Source organism: Atta cephalotes, assembly GCF_000143395.1.
Source record: "Atta cephalotes unplaced genomic scaffold scaffold00086, whole genome shotgun sequence".
In the NCBI taxonomy this organism is placed as follows: domain Eukaryota; kingdom Metazoa; phylum Arthropoda; class Insecta; order Hymenoptera; family Formicidae; genus Atta; species Atta cephalotes.
In genome coordinates, this window is record NW_012130150.1 from 506,213 (window position 1) to 521,098 (window position 14,886).

At 34.8% G+C, this 14,886-nt stretch overlaps 4 protein-coding genes across 4 annotated transcripts; 2 read left to right on the forward strand and 2 right to left on the reverse strand.

Annotated features, from left to right (window-relative positions):
* Positions 1–271: 271 nt before the first annotated feature.
* LOC105624715 (fizzy-related protein homolog) lies at positions 272–1,756 on the reverse strand. Its single transcript, XM_012206070.1, has one exon. The coding sequence runs from the start codon at positions 1,754–1,756 to the stop codon at positions 272–274; it is 1,485 nt and encodes a 494-aa protein (XP_012061460.1).
* Positions 1,757–3,951: 2,195 nt separating this feature from the next.
* Positions 3,952–6,072, forward strand: LOC105624716 (protein FAM177A1-like). The gene is made up of 4 exons (XM_012206071.1): positions 3,952–3,980; positions 4,797–5,085; positions 5,581–5,706; positions 5,800–6,072. The coding sequence occupies exons 1-4, from the start codon at positions 3,952–3,954 to the stop codon at positions 6,070–6,072; spliced, it is 717 nt and encodes a 238-aa protein (XP_012061461.1).
* A 980-nt stretch (positions 6,073–7,052) lies between these two features.
* LOC105624717 lies at positions 7,053–11,127 on the reverse strand. Its single transcript, XM_012206072.1, has 12 exons — positions 11,049–11,127; positions 10,815–10,909; positions 10,564–10,718; positions 10,318–10,448; positions 10,028–10,163; positions 9,580–9,967; positions 8,910–9,445; positions 8,364–8,736; positions 7,950–8,278; positions 7,644–7,878; positions 7,195–7,538; positions 7,053–7,101 (listed from the first exon to the last, which is right to left on the reverse strand). Exons 1-12 carry the CDS (start codon positions 11,125–11,127, stop codon positions 7,053–7,055), a joined length of 2,850 nt encoding a protein of 949 aa, XP_012061462.1.
* A 1,217-nt stretch (positions 11,128–12,344) lies between these two features.
* On the forward strand, positions 12,345–14,394 carry LOC105624718 (ubiquitin-like protein 7). Its single transcript, XM_012206073.1, has 4 exons — positions 12,345–12,492; positions 12,834–13,039; positions 13,168–13,304; positions 13,449–14,394. Exons 1-4 carry the CDS (start codon positions 12,345–12,347, stop codon positions 14,065–14,067), a joined length of 1,110 nt encoding a protein of 369 aa, XP_012061463.1. The 3' UTR covers positions 14,068–14,394.
* Positions 14,395–14,886: the final 492 nt, after the last annotated feature.

A 14,886-nucleotide genomic window follows, 5' to 3' on the forward strand; every position in this document is an offset into this window, starting at 1 on the left:
TACTACTACTACTATACTAAGTAGTTAGTTGTTCTTACGTCTACTACACGTATATTATTATATATATATATATATATATATTGTTCTTATATAGTAGTAGTATATATATATATATATATATATATATATATATATATATGTATATATAATTCTTTTAGAATACTCTACGATAATGTATTTATGACGATAGATAGAGTGTGTATGCATATGTACAAAATTCATAATAAAAGACGTTTCGCGAGACTCTACCACGATGACCAGTGCAATTCATTTATCGGATACTCGTGAATAGATTCAGAACAGACTTGTTTTCTTTCTGACTGCGGGCCTTACTGAATACATTCCAGAAGCGCAGAGTCTCGTCGCCCGCCCCGGTAACAATCGCCTCGCCATCGGGCGACATCGCCAGGTAGAGCACCCGATACGAGTGCCCGGTGAGCTTGGCCACTTGCGTGAGGCTCGGGTATTTCCACACGAGAATCTGATTCTGCGAGTAACCGTGCGTGCTGACTAACTCAGAGCTGTGCTTGCTCCACGCTAAGTTGCAGACCTGTGAGCCGGTGTCGACGCATTGCATCGGTTGACCGGTCAGCGTGTTCCAGAAGCGAATACAACGGTCGGCGGTGCCGCCACCGGACGCCAGCAGGCCATGATGATGCGGTGACCAGGCAATCGCTTTCACCGCCGCCAGGTGTTCGGTGTATGTCTGGATGGGTGAGAGGGAATGTAAATTCCATACGTAGAGTCGATTGTCATTGCCGCCAGATGCCAAGTATTGATTGTCTGGTGACCACTTGAGGCCACACACCTCCTGCCGATGGGCACCAAGTCGCCGTTCGCCGACAATACATGGCGTCCTCACGTCTCTCTGCAGTATCAACCGATCCCTGCTGCCAGATGAGAGAACCTCTCCGTTCCATGCCAGGGCTCCCACTCGGGCGCTATGGCCCTGTAGCTTACTCACCTGCTTGTTCACTGCTACATCCCAGACCTGTATATAGCCCATATGCGTACCTACCGCCACCAGATTGCCACGCTCGTTCCAGGCGACCGAAGTGACACTGTTGCCATCGCTGGACAGATCGCAGAGTCTCGTCACCTGGCTGGTACACGCTGACCACAAATAAACGCAACTTCCTAGGCCAACGCTAAGAACATTCTGAGAGGACCAGTCGACCAGATTCAGATAGAAGTCGTCCTGCAACTCCGGAGCATCTAGTACTTTGAAGGGTATTCTTGATATCTTCCTAGTAGCCTTTCTGGGAGATCTCAATAGTTTTTGACTCTTGGCACTAAGTGGTGATAAGGAGTATGGTGAACTTTGATCCAGCAGGGTCCGATCCTTGGTGGGAGTGGTGTACTTGAAGAGGTTCTTAGTGACTAATGGCGAGAGTACCCTGCGTTCTTCGCATTGGCCCTTTACGTCCTCTATGCTTGCTCCGAGTAGCTCGTTCTTCAATAGACAGGAATAGGCGATACCGTCACGGCTACCCTCGCCATTCTCTCGTGTCTTCTTCGCCACCAGGCCGCCCCGGCCATTCTCGCTAATCATAGAAAACGTCGTTTGCCAGTTATTACCTGAACGGGTAGGTATGAAGCGGTCGTAGCTGTTGTTGTACGCCGTCTTCGTGGGTGAGAAGTAGATGGGAGAGTAAGTGGCAACAGTGGTGCTAGACAACGTCGCTGTGCCCGTCACCGTCGAGATGTCCGTGCTCATCGGCTTCAGCAGCCGTTTCTCGTATTCGTGATGAAACATGATGCGACGTGAGGGATACGTGTCCCACCTTTGCCGCACCAAGGCAGTACTCCTTATCTCTTTCACATAATTAACGGCACCGCCAACGCGCCTCCCGTATGCACCGTCGTCGAGAGACCGTAGGAGCTCGCTACGACTACTCCGCAATTGATCCCCAGGCCTCGGAATATGTCACAAGCTCATTCCCGGAGCCTCCACTACTCCGCGATACGTTCCGTTTAACTTTTTCGGACGGTTTGAGATCTGAACTTGCTGGCCACCGTCCGTCGTGTTAGCAGCCTTGCCGTCGCCATTCGACGTCAGAACTCGCAGGATTCGAGAATCGAGGAGCTCGCACGAGGTCTCGAGCGATTGCCTCGTGTCCGCCAATAGAAACGTGTCTCGGAATACGAATATCGAAGGGGAAGGGTAGTCAAGCTTATTGACCGTTTTTGTCCCTTTATTGATTACTTTACAGCACACTATTCTTGGAATGATAATAAATATTATATCGTATAAACAATACAATAAATACCATATAATACAATACAATAAATTAATTGTATTGTATATACGATATATTTATTATCATTCCAAGAATAGTGTGGTGTGAAGTAATTAATAAAGGAATAAAAACAATCGATAAGATTAATTTCTCTTCCTCTTCGTATTCTGAGGCACATTGTATATATTATAATATATTATATTATAATAATAAATGTATATAATATTGTATATACAATACATATATACGATAATATATCATTTATTTGCAACTAAAATAATGACACTATTAAAAAAAAATAAATTGTTTAAATCGTTAAAATTTTTATATATTATAAAAATTTTTTAATCATAAAAATGTGATGTTAATTTTGATGTGCAGCTTTAATGTAATAACTATAAAAAAATAAAAAATCAAGTATTCTTTTAAAGTATGTTTTTCTTTATGTTTTTGACAATTTCTGTTACAATATATCATTGTAACAAATAAGCGATATGTAATATTATATATATTAATATTATATATATATATATATATATTAATATATTCATATTATATATATATATATATATATATATCTATAATTAATAAATATCATTATCTCTATTAGCCAGAAAAAAATGTCATTACAAAATATTATAGACTTTTTGAATTAATGGTCCGTTAAAAATTTTTTTCTTTTATTTTTTTTCATTCATTATTTGAAATGTGAATGCACGTTCGTTCCATTTAAAATGAATATCAGAAAAATAAAGATGATTTAATCATCGAAGACTAACGGATTTTCTATTTGCGATAAGATAGAAGGAAGAATTGAAGGACTTTTTGAATAGTTAAAGAACGATTTAGGTAGAAATTGGATATTTCGGAATAGAAAGGAATAGGAAGTTTCGAAATCGTAAATCCTTCTATTGTGTGTTTGTATCCTCATATTTTATTATATGTTTTTATATGTTTTATGTGTTTATTATATTTTATTATATGTTATTTTTTCGCCTCGAACATGGGCGATTCCGGATTTCGAAGTATGGATATGGAGTACTCCATACACTGAATGATTCAATGTATGGAATTTCATATACTGAATTTCATATCTGTATATTTGGAGAGAAATTTAGAAATTAGAAATTATAATTTAGAAATTACAAACATACGAAAAATGCCACTGTATTGCTTGAAGGATGTAATGCAATTTTTACACGATAATCCCGAAATCAAAGATCTTGTATAAAATACGTAAAATTTATTCGCGTTCTTTTAACGATTCCTTGTTCATCAACTTGTTCGAATGAAAGATCGTTTTCTTATTTAAGACATTTATCTTCGATCGACAATGAAACAAAAACGTAAATCATATTGCGCCATTATACATTTATCGAGAAATAATCGATAAGTTAAATGTAGAGGAGGATTCATTAATAATTTTATTTAAAAAAATAAAATTAGAGCAGCTACTTTTGCCATGTAAAAAAGATATGTATGAGGAAATATATTTATCCCACCACTCTCCTCTTCTTTCCCTCAACTATCCACGGGAACTCCATACACTGAAAAATTTTACTTCGCCGCTCCTGGCCTCAAATGTTGCGATTCATGTCAGCCGCGCATGCACGAACATATCTATTTTATAAGAGCCAGTGGGTAAAGTGAGACTTGAGAGAAGATTAGTTAAAGGAATATAATTCTATTCGATCCTGAACTCAATCGCGAAATGGCATTTTCGAAAAGCGACATGCCATGGTGAGCCCAAAAAGAAACTCTAATATGAAGAGTGAGTTCATTTAACGTTCACAAGCCAGCATTATTTTAACAATAGCATTATTTTAATAGCATTATTTTAATAAACAATAAGGATGAAACTATTCCATGAATATTGTAAGCGTCAAATGAAACGCACTCAAAGAGTCTGGCCATGATTTATTAAAATCTTATGAGAGAAAAGTATATATTTCTTTCCTCTGTATATATTATTTCACTCTACTCATCATACCATCTCACTCTAAGATGCCTTTCATTTAAATAAGTCAACACAATAATATTATTCTGTCTTTGTTATTCATGGAATGCAAAGAAAAATAGAAACGATATTTGTGTCAATTTGATCACTAATATCCATTTCTACTAACGTAGATGTATAATCTTAATCAAAGTTATAAAGTGAGACAAATATAAATTAAAGGGAAATAGTATAATTTATATGTTTTTCTTTCTCTCATAAATTTTTAACAAACTCTTAAACCCCTTTCATAAAGTATATATTGTACATAATATATCATTTTATCCTTGTTTAACATTCAATGAATAAAATAATTTTTATTATGTATTTCATGAAACACAAATCAAAATCATCAGATTGTTATAAGGGTTGCTTTCTAGCAAGAGAATAAGACAGTCGACAAGTATAACACAGTAATACATCATTAATCTTTGCTATTTGTCAATGTTAAACAAAGATGAAATATGCCTCTTTCTGGAAAGCAGCAAGGGTCTCTAGATGAACTGAACGTGCTCAGGTATCCTACTACAGATTATATAAGTGCCCTACTGCTTGCCCAGTCCGGACGCAGGCAGATCAACGGAAGAACCGCTAAATCAGCAACACCAATGGGATCACGATGCTTTGCCGTTTCTTTCGAAATCTCATTTGTCTCGAATGAGTCATCTGGCCGGTGAGGGGAGAACGAGAGAGAGCTTGCTCGACGTACTAACGAGAGTCATTAGGGCGCGACGCGGCACAAGAGGCTTTGTTTACCGCAAGATAAGACCAACGATGACATTGGAGAGGGATGACATCAGGGATCTGAGCGATGTTATTCTGCAGGATAATTCGGACACCGAGACGCAGGTAAGATTGTAGGTAGAGCTCCGGATACCGAGATATACATATTTCGTTCCATTTAACCTTCCAAATAATCTTTATCAAGATCACATAGTTTTACTTTAGACAGCAGCTTGACCTTCGAGATAAAAATAAATTTACAGAAATGAATTCTCTCTGTAAATCCAAAGTTTTTCAGAGAGAAAAATGTACTGGATTGTTTGTTATTACATTCCAATCTCTCTTCCAATAATCTCTAATCTCTACAAATTTATTGGATATTTTCTATACTAAAGTTTCAGATTAAGTATTGAAGAGTTTTTTAGAATAGATTTTTTTTTTAATAATAGTAATAGATTCGTCTTGAATCTCGATTCATGTTTTTTTTAATTTATTTAATTTTATTAATTTTTAAATTACTAATAAATATTAATTATTGACATCCTTCAGAAGAATTTCTATGTTTTGCTATAAATTTAACAAATTTAACTGAACTTAATTTTATTAAATATTAATTTTTAGTGCAAACGTAAATTGAGTAAAAAGCCAAAGAGAATATTGCAATTTTCGGATGGAGTAATGGAGGAATATTCGTCAGAAGATGAAGTTGACGCGCCAAAAAATAAAATTGTGTCACAGATAGATACTGTAAATATATAATCATATTAATTAAAAATTATGTATGTACAATATTATATACTTATTATTCAATGAAAAGATAAAATTTTACATATTTTGTAGAAAAATATGAATTGGTTACCATGGGCATGGTACCAAACCACATGGTTGAGCTCTAAAATGTTGGACGGTTGTGATTACGTTGGCGAATGCTTGGCCAATTTCTTTGGCATAACAGCACCCAAGTATCAATTCGAGATCAATGAGTTTTATAGACTGCAAGCACTCGAAAAAGAAATATCCCATAAACAAGATTTGGAGATGGGTGGATGGAATGAACAAAATAGGAATAATCTCATAAATAGCGATACTATATTAACAAATGAATGTAAGTAATGGCGTAAAGTGTGGAGATTTAATACTGATGAAACATGTGTGTGTGTACATATAACAAATTCTCTATTTTACAATCCATTTAAAATATCACCCATACATAGCTTTAATTGAGAGATTTTCTGCTCAATTCCAAATTCATTAGCAAATTTACGAATAGAAATAATAAATGCTTGAATGATTTTTCAACTATTTTTCTATGCAATATTAAAGTTTTTTAAAATATATAAAATAATGAATATATGAAAAAAGAAAGTATGTAATGTAAGACAAATTAAAAATTAAAAATTATTGCGATATCTGACAATTGAAAAGCATTTAGATAAAGTATTTAGATAAAAATCCTGCAAAATTTCCTGTTTAAGTCACTTTAAATGACGATTATATGTATAAAAATTGTATATATATGAAAAGTTTTAGTATTATTCTTCATAATAATTAATTGTTACAATAGATCGATATAATTTGTGTATATGACCTATATATATTATTTATAAGACACATTATAGTTATATTAAATCTGTTAGTAATATAAAAAAATATGTTACCTTATTGCGAAAGAGAATTTTTTAAACTCTGCATTTGCACATACGTCCATATGAAAATAAACAATTCAAACACTACTCGCTGTTACTTATGTCAATCGTGATTCACTGAATTATTATGCAATTAACAACGACAATAAAAATAATTAATAAATGTCTTTATATTTAATAAAACAAACATTCTTTTTATATCAAAACTTCTTAGCATAAAATTATATTCTTTCTTAATAAAATATTATTTTTCAAAAGTATCTTGAGAATAAATTTGCTAATATTAAGAAACAATATAGCATAGCAAGCATACAATAGTAGTGTAATAGTAATAATAATATATAAGGATAAAAATATATTGCTTTCAATAGTTTTTCCTCAAATATATCTTGAAATCCTGTATGTGTTTCATTTGCCGCGTATATCGTATTTGCACACTGCAGTCGATTAAAATCTCGAACAACACAAAAGTTCGAGAGAGATGTCCTGTAAAAGTCTTTTAGACATTTGCGCTTTGTAGATTGCTCAGTATAAACTAAATATTTTGTATGCTTAAAAAGAGAAAAAAACTTATGTCGCCGGCACAAACCTATGCAGCGCACTAGTTAAAACTAGCAATGAATCCTGGAGACCCTGTGGAAAATGTCTTTGCAACCAGGACCCTTTATACTGTTCTATATGAGCCAACATTTTGTTTGCTATATCGGTCCTGAAAGTAGGCGGCAGATTACATACTCCTAAATTAATAACAGCAAGTCCCATGTTGCTGTTTGGATTCACACCAACTCCAATCAATGTTCTACCAATTTTACAAGCCGTCAGCATTAGATCAGATGTCAATTGTAATTCCTGTATTTCCATAGACGCAAACTTCGAGGATAAATTTGCCTCATATAAAGAATGTGATATTCGCTTAATCTGCTTCGTCATTTTCTATGAATAATAGCGAATTAATTTGAAATACCTGAATATTTTATCTTGCTATTCATCCTTAAAATATATTTTGCGCATTAAACGAACATACAAAAGCGTACTTACAGCGAATAGATCGGCCGAAAGATATTCCAAATTAACATTATCTGGATCAGTCAATAGTCTATATAATGTAGAACCGCGATTATCTGGTATTTGCTGCAGATCTTTGACTGCTTGATTTTTACTTAATGTTAGTACCAATGTGTCCAAACGTCCCAATTCCAATAACGCGTTACCGATTTTATATTCTGAATCTTGAAATACGTGTATATCCAATAGTTTTGTGATATATCTTTCTCTACAAAACGAAACAATTTTATAAAATATGAGTGTGAATATATCATAGATTACAAATCTTGTAACAGTTACCTAACTGATACAGACAACTCAGGAATGTCGTAATTATCATCAGGTCCTAAATCTATTTCCGTTGTTGAGTTCCAAGCTAAACCAGCCGCTATTAAATAACCGATCCACGCGAAAGGATGCGGGGTAAGGTGATGACTTCCCGACCAATGTGCGACAACAACACCGATCGAATTTTGCTCCAAAGAGGTTTTTATCGCGTTTCTTGTGTTAGCATATGTTGATGCTGGACATCCGGCCAAACTATTGTAACTAGCTGTGCCAGAACTTGGTAATACATTACCACCACCTAGTCTAAATGGCTCCGTCCATTCGGAGAAATCATAATCAGCCTGTAATTCGGATATTTATAATAAATTTTACTTCAATAATTGCGAATATATCATACAAAATTGAAGAAAGAAATTTAATTTTCACCTGAAATCCGTATTCGACAAATATGATATTAGTAGGAATATTGTGAAACTCGGATTTGGAATGTAAACTGTTGGAACATAAAAGTAGAGTCGTGTTCGAGCTCAAATTGAGGATATGCCAGAGTTCTTGAAGGCATGAATAAGACTTGAATACTTCTGACATGTCTGTTTCAAGCGTATCGTTGACGGACACACTCAAATCAAAGCTATCAGCTTGCACTAATAAAGTGGTTAATCGAGGGCCTACGTGAACATAATTTAAGCTAGGAAATACTGCGAGCAAGTCTTGAAAGATAGGCCACATTTGCATCAGGTGATGTTGGCTGACATTAGAATCGACGTCCAACGTTGGAACTATGTCCAAATGACGATCTCTGAAAAAGTTAATTTCCAAATTACGTAACATAAAAACTTCTCCATTTAAAACATAAATTATATAATAAATATGTAAAAAGAATGATGATATAAATAATACAGTTCATAAAAAATCAGAAATATCTTAATTAAAAAGTGGATTCTTATAATTATATAAATATATAATTTGTACCTGCAATATCTGTCTAGAGTTACCATCTCGGACTTGGAATAACAAAGCTGCCAATCGCAATTTTGAACGAGCCTGGAGTAGAGATGCAAATGCGAGATCTTAAACGATGAGAGTAGATCAATAATATGTAAAAGATATTCCAAGGTAGGTACGCGTCCTCTAGGCGAGATGTCCAATAGTATACCACGATGTATGAATCTCGGCTCGTCTTTGATGAAGACAGGCTCTATCTCGCATACTTCCGACCTACTCTGATTCTTACTCAGACGCAGAATTTGCACGAATGTGCAGACTGCATAATGCAGCCCCGCTAGACTTCCAGCGCTTACTTTTATGGAGTTATGCGTAATATGCAATTGATAGCTATCCGCAATGTTAAATAGATTCCTATTCACGATGCATTCAATCATATTATCATTGAGCAACTTGCCGCAACTAGGTTGCACTTCGCCGATTTTTACATCATGACCCAATTCCAGCAGATGAGTTCTGCTTATCTCCCACACATCCAGTATTTTATGTACAGATTCACTGCCCTATAAAAATAATTTGGAACCACAATGAGAATTTATATGTAAAATTGAGAGAATTCCTTCTTAACAGAAATATGATTCAAAAGATTTTCTATATGTTTGAAAAACATTAATATACATATGTATATCTAAATTACCTGTATTATTGATATAAGAAGCTCTTTTCCAGCGATAAATGGGGCCGTAAAATTTTTTAGTTCATTTATAGTCTTTGGTTGTGGCCACAACAAGTTATAAATACTTCCTTTATCAATAATAGATTTACTAGGACTCTCTTTGCCTGCATCACGCGAATCACGCGAAGGCACATCGTACGCCGGATCCGACTTGTTAGATTCGACCGACAGTTGGCTCATATTGCACGTGAGACCCTTCTGACAATAGCTTGTATCTGGATACGACATAGTGGCACTGTGTATTGTTTCGTTCTCGTTCAGCATGAAATTTGATATAAATCTTTGAAGGAAACAATGCAGAGATTGTTTCTTTCTAGACAATTCGTACGGCGTTTTCCCTGCAAATGTTCTGAAAAAAAAAAAAAAATGTTTACACACGCAAGAACAATATATTCAATTAATCATTTACCCTTTGATAGCTCGTACAAGAGGATTTGCACCAGCCTGCAATAGTTCTTGACAAATAGCAATGTCACCACGATTTACTGCATCATGTAATGGTGTAGCACCACAACCATTTTCGGCGTTTACATCAGCTCCTTTATCTACATGGAAAAGGTAATATAAACATTATTTTCAGATGATTTCTGATTATAAATTTTGTGTTGCTGAACTGGAATGTATTATAGCTTTCTTTTTTCTAAATATCAAATATATATCTATTTAATTTAAAGTGCAAACATTCTATGTATACATTACCAAGTAAACACGCGATAATGTGTTTGTTTCCATAACATGCTGCCCAATGTAATGGTGTGTTCTTACTGCCCTGTGAGTCCCACGAATTAACGTCCAATCCTGCATCCAATAACTGCATTACTCTGTCTACTCTGTAAAAAAATATGTGTCAATTGTTCTATGATGCTAATTGATATGTTTAAAGTGATGATTATATTCCATAATTAAAAAAAGAAAGCATAAAGTTGAATGTTGATATTTATGTACTCAGAAGCAGCTGTTGCTCTCAACATTTCCTCTATATAGATACGTCGTATTGCATCACTCGAGGCAACATCTACCGCATTATGTCCATCAGCATTTTGCACAGCTGGATCAGCACCACAATTCAGAAGAGTTCTCACAATGTCCACTTGATTGGTCTTAAATATAAACAGCATAAATAGAAACATTTAAAAACAATGAAAATTGCAATAACAATAATGGATAAAACATGTCTGGAAAAGAACTTCATGGACCTTTGAGGCATATAACAAAAAAGTTCCTTCTTCTAAAACTGGTTGATTCAATATCTTGTCTCTCGTGATACCCTCTGTGGCATTACCGTTCTCACCTGTGGCAGGGGAAGGCCGACAATGTAAACAACAAAAAAACAAAGAAAAAACATTCTTATCCAGTCTACTTAATTTATTATTCTTTAGTACATGAGAAGTTCTCCCAAGATTTGAAATGAGGAAAGAAAGGATACGTACACGCATCCAGGAGTGACCTGATAATGTCAGTACGTCCGTGTTCAATCGCTGTGCGAATATTATCACAGATGCCTTGCATCTCTGTTCTGGTTCAGCTTGCAGCTCGAAGATGAGTCAGACCGGCGTGTCGCCAGGCATCATCGGGCTGTCATTCCGTTATCAACTGTTAGAAAAACTCGCGCCGGTCGTATTGCCAATCTCCCGCGGCTCCTGCACGATATAGCAGTCGCAGAGTTGCCAGATCTCTTTTTCTTCTCTTATTTTGCCAAGTCTCCTGCCATTTCACAGATGTCAGAGAGAAACCTGAAAGCGATAATCAAACTTTTTTCATGAAAAAAAAACACCAGAAAAAACTCTGTATTACACTAGCGGCACCAACATCTATTTCATAAAATGAATATGAATCTTCATATTTTCGATAAACTGCTGATAAAATCGTAGTTTATAAGTCAATTCTAAACAGAATCGTAAACTCGTAACGTAAAACTTGTTAGAACTTATGAGTAGTTTCTTAATTTTATGCACATCGTAAAACGTACGATTATTCGAAAATATCTACGATTTTTTGTTAATTTTATGACTAGTAAGAAGCTATTTGTAAAAATATTGTATAAGGATATAAGCATAAAAATTCTTACAAAAAAATATAAAAATATGTTATGAGCCTTGCGATTCTGCTTAGAATTTAGGCTTTAGACTTTAGAAAATGAATGTGATCGTGTCCGTCTGCAAAAGGTCTGTTCGCGTTGCGTGTTCCAACATGAGTAGGAGCATATTGGAATACGACGCGACAGACCTAATAAGAGCTATCAGGATTGGCTATTTGTGGACAAAATGAGAGAGAATTCGGTCGTGATTATTTACTAAAAAATTATTCACTAAAAAAAAATAAAGATCTGTTCTCTTTCCACCCCAAATTCTGAATTGGTTAAAATGAGACAGGTATAGTTTGTTTATAATTCTTCGAAAAAGAACAGACTTTAAGTGTTGAGCATGAAAAGGCATCTTCAGCGTCACTGCATGTCATTGTATTGTTCTTGGTATTGGTCAGTGTTAGTGCTGCATCGGTAACCTTAGATTTCAAGTATCTTTTGTCAACAACTTTGTATGTCTCGTTGCAAGTTATTCTCAATTTCAATCAATTTCGATGTATGAAACGGATAAAAGAGAGAGTATCTTCGTAGAAATTCATGAGCTCTGAGAGTCGAGAAGAAGCCGAGAAATTGAAAATTAAATGTCGGAGAGATCGTACTGAAAGTTTAGTTGATCCTCTGATTCGAATTGATTCATTCAATTATGATAGCCATGGATTTGTTGTTCGGAATACAAATAAATTCTGAGATTGTCATGCCGATTACATTGAGTGGCGTGAACCTGAAGACGAAAGTAGAGACGCTGAAGCAAGAAGCCGCGAAAAGGTGGAATCTGCCCAAGGATTCATTTGGTAAAAGTGACTTTACATTATTTGGAGATTGGTCACGATTATCTTTGTACTCTTTTGTTATTCAATCCTATAAAATTTAACATCAGATGTTCTTTGATTTCTTATATATTTGAAATATACATTGAGGCATTTAGACTGTCAAAAATCTTTATCAGATTAGTTTTATTTTAAAATAGTCTTGTTTTCATTTTTTAGTGGATTAGCCTTATTTTTATCTTAAAAAAAATTTCAATTCTAATTAAAAAAAAATATGATTACAAGCTTTTTGAAATAATTCCTTGTAGAATAAATTCAATTTTAATATAAACATAATACTAATGATTATTTCTCTTTTTCTTTAGAATTTATTTATTATGGGCTTATACTTGAGGATGATGCAACAGTGGAATCTATTGGATTGAAGAATGGATCAATGGTGCATGCATTAAAGAAAAAAGAACCAGAGTCATCAATATTGAATAAACATATATCAGAAGATTGCATATTACAATTGGCATCTGCATTTAAATCTTTCAATGAGACTCCTGCATTTAGAAATGCTTTGCATGTAAATATTCTTTAAATAATGTTTATGTTTATACACTTTCATATCCTATACAACACATAATATAACTTTAATTATAATTGTCAAGTATTATTATAGAAAATCTATGTAAATATTGTGATATGTTTCAGCGTTTAAGCAAAAGACCAGAGGTGATAGATAATATTATTTCATCCTCTCCTGGATTGCATGAAGATGCAGTCGCCATTGCTATGTTGCAGGATCCTGAATTAATGGCGCATTTCATAGATGTTGATACTGTTAGAAGGTGATTAGATGTATGATCTCCTAAATGTATATTATCTCAGAAATATTATGCAAATAGCATATTTTGTAAAACAATATATTTTTATTTTATATGTTTTTAATATGAACATGGATTTAAAGATTTTTTTTATTGTCTCACATTTAGAATAGCACAGTTGCATCCAGTGTTAATTGAGGCAGCACAGAACATCGCAGCAGCCGTGCACGAGGAAGCGCACAACGCGGCCTCCAGCGGCTCCTCCAGCAGTTCAGTGACCAGTTCACAGCCTACTACTGCACGTTCCTATAGCGTGGATAGCATGAGCCTTGAGGAGGAAATGGCGCGCGATATTGCCCACTTTTTCGCCACGCAGCCTATAAATGACAGTAATCTACGTTTTCCTAATGTGTCGCCGGCTACGAATTCACAGGCATCGCAGCGACTGGATAATTTGCCATCCTCCACATCCGACGGTGTCAATCAACCTGCAACTGACAATCAGAGCACCGGCGTGATCACGCCACAGATGTTCATGGAAGCTATGAGACAAGCCGCATTGGCGACCAATTCAAATCCGCAGCAGCCAGTCGCGTCACCGGCGACCTCCTTGTCGCCAGTATTACCGCTATTCTCACCACCAATTAATGATCTACAGCGGCAGTTGGCACAGATGCATGAGATGGGTCTTCAAGACGACACGATAAATGTTCAGGCATTGCAGTTTACCAATGGTGACGTGCAAGCAGCCATCGAACTTGTGTTTAGTGGTTTCTATGATAATTAATGGATTAGAAATGATGAGACGAGGTAATATAAGTGATTGCAGTATTTGTACAAATGTTTCAGAAAATAGTGTTTTCCAGATGAGTCAGCCTGAATATCCACGACACATGTTCTCAATTTGTAACATACGTTGATGCTGAGTATTACTGAGTCATACAGAATGTGTTCAAGATGTGAAATTTACTGTTTGAGGGGGACTTTTTTTATATGATTTTTGAGGTGCATTGTTTACATTAAAATAGCAAAATCTGCGAAACTTCGTGTTTCAAGAGTTATAAAGACTATTATTCTAATTTATTAGAATGCAGTACAATGTACTTTGTTATTAACATCTATGCAAAAAAAAAATATATATATATATATATATATAAAAAATAGACGTTATGTATATATTAAGAAAACTGTATTTAGTGAAATGCTACACTTGCTAAATATATATAATGTATGAATTTTTATATCTCTGACAATTTTACATTTATGATGATTGCTCAAACAAAAACATGACTTTTATTTCTTCTATGTAACGTTCTTGTGCCGTTATAATATGAATGAAGTAAAACGTTCGGACATATCACATATGTTGTAGTTATCTACAAATTTTTTAACCTTTTTAATTACTGATACATGGAACTGTTATCTCGTCTTTTTCACGCGCCTGTATATAGATAATCGATTTTATATAGCATAATAAATTATACGAAGTTCGGGAGTTCAATCAAAGTTAACATACTTCATTAAAAATCAATGCAAATATATATGCATATATACATGTATAACTGATTAGATTTCTTTCTTTCTTCCTCTCTCTCTCTCTCTCTCT